This window comes from Lycium ferocissimum, chromosome 9 (assembly GCF_029784015.1).
Source record: "Lycium ferocissimum isolate CSIRO_LF1 chromosome 9, AGI_CSIRO_Lferr_CH_V1, whole genome shotgun sequence".
Classification (NCBI taxonomy): domain Eukaryota; kingdom Viridiplantae; phylum Streptophyta; class Magnoliopsida; order Solanales; family Solanaceae; genus Lycium; species Lycium ferocissimum.
In genome coordinates, this window is record NC_081350.1 from 19,493,910 (window position 1) to 19,499,894 (window position 5,985).

At 36.6% G+C, this 5,985-nt stretch overlaps 1 protein-coding gene across 1 annotated transcript; it reads right to left on the reverse strand.

The window, feature by feature from the left end:
- Positions 1 to 213: 213 nt before the first annotated feature.
- LOC132029807 (polyadenylate-binding protein-interacting protein 6-like) lies at positions 214 to 2,367 on the reverse strand. The gene is made up of 2 exons (XM_059419175.1): positions 1,966 to 2,367; positions 214 to 720 (listed from the first exon to the last, which is right to left on the reverse strand). Exons 1-2 carry the CDS (start codon positions 2,365 to 2,367, stop codon positions 550 to 552), a joined length of 573 nt encoding a protein of 190 aa, XP_059275158.1. The 3' UTR covers positions 214 to 549.
- Positions 2,368 to 5,985: the final 3,618 nt, after the last annotated feature.

Sequence of the window (5,985 nt, forward strand, 5' to 3'; positions counted from 1 at the left end):
CATGAGTAAGGACAATTCAGATTTGACTAAGCACCTGCGATCCCAGTCAACGTGGGCTTGTCTGGCAAATATCTGCACTCTTGACCTTGTTGCAGAATTGCACAATCACCTTTTTTTAAATAGTGAATTGCACCATCAACCCATCACGAAATACATACTCCAAAGAAGAAGTTAATCGAAAAACAAGTTTTTTCTCATCAAAATCAGACAATGTCCAAAGCAATCAACATTTTGAACAAATCTTTGTATGTCAAGAGAGATATCATTTGCACAAGAAACAAACATCTTCTTGCACGAAAATCATTCTTTTCCTGTATCGCAGATAATGGACTGTCAGGAAAAAATTTGGATCACTAGTTTATCAAGTGAAGAGCTTGAATCCACTGCTGAAAGACATACAAGTATAAGGAGACAACCTATACAATGATAGGGAAAGATGTATCTATGGAGATTTTCAAACAAAAAAGACAATCCTTTAGTATCCACACTTCCATATCTACAGGAAGACTTCTGAAAACCTGTTCATAACAAACTCCTGCACAACCATCTTTAACTGCTTGGACCTGAGTCTGGTAAACCAGATGATGAAGCAACTGCAGCCGTTTCACCAGTCACCGTCTTCAACTTCTGAGATGAACTATCGCCTATGAACCCAGAGTCCGACACATCACCAATGTCAAGAGTGTCTGGAAGCTTTTCAGAAAAATCACCAGAGTAGTGCTTTAAAGAAAAGAAAGAGAACCATCTTCATCAGATCCAGAGACTTAAAGCACATAATCAATTTTATTTTGGCACTATGGAATATTCAATAGATGGAAATTAAAGGGATGCAACCTTGAAAAAATGGCACATTTTCCGCCTACACTGCCTTGCATAATAAATTAGTTACTGTTCTGGAATTGCTTTAAAGAAATAACAGCGAACCTTGCCACTAAACTAGTGTTATTTCCTCCACAGCTGCACTAAGAACAGGAATGATGTGGCCCTTCTTGCATTAATGCCCCCATAGTTTAATAGTTGTGACAAAGATACGGCTAAAAGAGCACATACTCCCCTAACTACAGAATATCCCGCATTAAAACCACAAACTTACTCGTGCCATTCGTACGTTACACATTTTACATGCTTCACTCTCTTGCAACCAAATAGGAAAAAAAAAGAAAAACCAAATAAGAGAGAGAGAGAGAGAGAGAGAGAGAGAAGATGCTGGAACCATTGGTGATATAGTTAAGGATGCACTTATTGGCGACCACTTTAAGGAGACAAAAACGCATTCTCAGAACCAATAACGGGCACTTTAGCATCCCCTCCTTCCCAGGACAGGACAGCTAGATCGTGGACAAGATAATATGGACCCAACATTGAGTAAATTAAGAATGGGGTTAAGTCTAGCTTTAATAACATGCTATGAAAATGGATCTTGAGCCTAACTCAACTCCAAAAGCAGCTCATGATATGAGGATTATCCAAGACCCCATAAGGAGAAAACAACCTATTCCCTAAGCCAATTTGGGACACTTTTAACAGTTCCAATAGAATCCAAAAATGTAAAATAGGAGGATTTAATGTACCAAAGGAGCTATTTTCCCTCTTTTCACAAAAAGATATTGTGAGAAAGACAACTTCAGTACTGTTAGCAGCAATTTGCATCCATATGTAGATCACGGGGCTTATTATGCGATGAAGCAAAGCAGTATGCAAAGGAAGGAGAGTTGGATGAAGATCATTTACGAAATAACATAGTTATTTTCAACAACACAAACAAAGCTTCTCCAAGTCTCTCGATTATGTTCCACTTTTTAAAGGCTGCCGAATATTCATGCTGAATATTGTTAATAATCTATTTGCAAGATGCAGCAGTCATGATGAAGACATGCAGAATTCTGTGTGGTAGATAGATCAAGGTATGCTTTCATAGTGAAACTAAATTAGGATGAGAACAAACTTCAAAAGCAGAAAGTTCACCTCAAGCTGGTTCAGCATCTCAATAGCCGCGTCAAGGTCACATTTGTTTGCTATATAGACCTCAGAAAGCGATTCATCTGACATGCCAGGAAAAGTCATCTGAAGATAAGCCAAATCCATGTAAGATTCCTCACCCAGAACTTGTTTACCCATAGCTCCTACTGGACTATGTGATGGCGAGCCATAAGCTGAATAGTCTTTCAGTTTATACTGATCAGCAATTTGGGGAGTCTGCTGTTGATTTCGTACAGCTGTCACACCAGGTGCCAACCAAACAGCCTCACTTCCACTCGTGAACTCTTTTGGAGATCTAGCTTCTTTATTTCCATCAGGTGCCCCTCTTCTCGAAATAGGCACATATGATTCTGCATAGGGATTCAAAGTTGATGTTCCTGTCTTCATTGGTGCTGTGCATATAGAGTTCACTGTTGAGAAAAAGTAAGAACAGTCAACCATAGTGAGAGTAACAGATGTCCCAAACATATTGTGTAAGCTAAATATGAAGTACTACTTTTTTTTTTTCATTCGGATATCAGCTGATCCAGAGTGCCGGAGGTTATTATTCTATTAGGGACAAGCTATAAGATATCCAAAACTAAACACATGAATACAGTAATACAAAAATTGGTAGTAATCTTCAGAATAGTTGAAATGAAATTCTGACACAAACAGAATGAAGAATTTGACATCAAAATTAACTTGCACATTCATAACTTTTTACTAGTTTTACTCTATTAACAGAGCAAAACTCCCTTCCCTTTTCCTCTGAACCTTAACTTTGCGATATCCAGATAAAAACTGAACTAGTCCTTTGCTTCTCTCACCTCTTCACTTTATAGCATAACAGAAATATGTCTGTTGGTCACTGAAGCATATTAAAAACCCATAGATTTATTGTTACACTTCACTTGGAATCTCTGCAACACTCTACTTCACAAAGGATCTGTTTAACAGAATACTTCGACTATTGGCCATCATCATTATTCCTCTTTCCTAGCTCAAGCCAAAGTTATAAATGCAAATCTTCAAACAAGTCCTACATCTCCACCCAGTGTCCACTATTCACCTTTCAGACCCAAATATTGACGGAAAAAACTCAATCATATAAGAATGCCAAAATTTTAAGAAAACAAGACCCAATGTGCAATAGTTGACTAGTTATTTATCTTATCAAAAAAAATATGCAAACAGTTGACTAGTTATACAAGGATAGCCTGGACACATCAAGTTGAACTTAATGGGAGAAAGTCAAATTAAATAGGAGGTAAAAAGGTAAATAACAAAATCAATTCATTCTATTATCCTAGGGAAGGATACTTTTTTGATAAGGAATAGGGGCTATAACCAAAGGGCATCAGTTCTCAAGGTGATTTTGTGTGTGTGGTGTGGGGGGCCGGTGGTACTTGTTTGATTGTTTCCAAGAAAATCAGTGTGTTATTACTGTATCCTTCAGAATGGGGGATTGCAGTTGTAGAGCCATATTAATCATTGGTACTTCAGGAAGATATAGGAACTATATAGGAAGATACATAGACTCGCTCAACTTCTCAAATCATTATTTAAGGTTGAAAAATCAGTCTCAAAGTTTATAGTTTACAGGTGACAGATCTAAAATGGGAGCAAAGATAAGAAAGGAATAAGAAGAAAACTGCAACTTCATATCTGAATAGAAATAGTCCAGGTTAGGAAATAGATGCTTCGAAGAGATTTTGCCAGCACAGCTAAGAAAACTGATGATGTTCATCATGCACCATGCTCAATTCGCTCAACCAATTATTTGCAGAACTCAAAAAAGAAAAAGGAAAATACAACTTACTCATTCGTTTATTTTGGGAAATTTGTAGCCTATCCAAGATCTTTAAATGCTTTTGTGGAGTTGCTAAACAAACTTAACTGTACTTTCTCTAGACAAAAGCACTTACGAGTATTTTTTTTTTTTCCTTTGATAAGGTAAGGTAAAGCAGTTACGAGTATTTCTTCGGGTTTCACTCACCAAAGAAAGAAAATCAGGCTAATTCAGATGCTAAGAAACCACTTGAAGTAGAAGACACATATGATTCTCTTTTAGGGAGGCATTTGTTCAGGTGTTGGTTTCCAATTCCTAGTATAAGGTGTGCATTATTAGCTTCTTAAATTATGATGCATCTAAATCAGCAATGTTACCAATTGCACCTCAGCTATCTCGATGAGAAGCAATGAATGAGCAATCCATCTAATTCTGGAAAAGCAATAACTCCACAATTCCACGTTGGAAACTTGAAATGATCAATGCATCTAACTCAGAAAAAGAACTTATACATTCCTGAAAAGCTTAGCGATAAATAGTGCATCTAATTAAGAGAAAACACTTGCTCTGAAAAGAAAATGGATCAAACAATAAAAATGCAACACAGAATTAATCCCTGCATGCAGACACTTTGTTATATTCAGAAGGATGCATATAACCTAAAATTTTAATCAATTATTTCAGACAGAGAATTTTGCCCAAAACTTTGTTCCTAATCCCCCACCCCCGGAAAAAGGCACACTATATGTTGGCAATCACATGTGTGCAAGTCCACCCAAACAGCTCCTCGAGATAGCCATTAGCCAAGAGAGATAATATTGGTTTTCATGTGATAGACCAATAGATATCAGACAGACTGTACCGAATTACTTACATTTCTTATAGACTAAGAAAACTGTTAAGAACTACAATACAATTTCTAAAGTAAATAGGTGACAAGCTAGATGTCAGTCACTAATGGACGCGGCAACAGACATGAATATTTTTACATGTGATCCACCGAGTTAAAAGAAATTTAAACAATCACAACATGAAGAGGTCACACATGTAGATTCCTTGACATAACTGGCATTGACCACTGTCTATTGTTGCTTAAATGTTACCGATACATAAAAAAAAAAAAGATTTATGTGCCTAACTACCGAGAGACCTAAAGAAGCTGTCTAACTTCAACTAGTATTCATACAAGGCAAGAGCTTGAATATGTCATATAAGTCGATCCCTAAACATTACTAATACACAACTTTCTCGAAGTTCGCCCAAAAATACTATAAGATGCTCCTAGCTACGAACAGACATAAACAAAGCCTTAAAGCATACAAGAAGATATTGTGGCTTTGAAATAAACAAATTATGGAGTACTGTATACAGGGCCAGATCCCGTGTTACCATCCGCACAACACAACCAACAGAGGCAAATCAGCAACTACAACATTTTCTCGAGAAAACTTCAAACAAGCAATAGAAAATGCGAAAAAGGGCTAAAATGCCCCTGAACTATCTCAAAAGGGCTAAAAATACCCCTACACTCCCCTTTCTGGCTCAATTTTGCCCTTAAAAATAACAGACCTCTTATTTTATTTTTTTAAATTATTTATTGTAATCATTTTTACTAGCATTTGTAGCTTTGCGAAACGTTCAAACAAACAGAAGCAAACGAGCCAAAACAAAAAAAGCCTAAATTTGACATAACAGTGAAACAAGAGCGAGCGCGAAATAGAGATGATCAAGCGCAACAAACAACGAAGAGATACTCATCACAAAATATAATAAAACGATACGAAGATCAACAAAACAAGAAGAAGAAAATCAAACAGAAATTATACGAGCGATTCATGATTGGATGAAGAAGAGATAGAGATTCACCTCCAAAATCAAATAATAGCCAGATTGAAAACCCTAGATTTCTCCGGGAAAACGATCAAAGATTACACGGGAATCTTCTTCTTCTTCTTCTTCTTCTCTCTGATAAAATTGAGAGAGAATGAGCGATAGGTTTACTGTTGTGAAATGTAAACGTATATGCTATGAAGAAAATGAGAGAGGGGGAAGTCACCTCACCGGTTTTTTTCTCACTTATACTCACTCCCTCACGGTTATGAAAATGCTAATTTGGCCCCATAAGTAAAGAAAAAATATACAGCCCAACTTAATATTTTACAATATTTTCATTATCATTATCATTTTTATTTTTTATATAAGTGCAGTTGGGGTACGAACACAGCTTCCCCACA

Coding starts and splice junctions, on each gene's coding strand:
- LOC132029807 (XM_059419175.1), bottom strand. CDS start 2,367: ATGAAGACAGGAACATCAACTTTGAATCCCTATGCAGAATCATATGTG. Junction 721..1,965: donor AGATGCTGAACCAGCTTGAG/GTGAACTTTCTG, acceptor TTTTCTTTAAAG/CACTACTCTGGTGATTTTTC.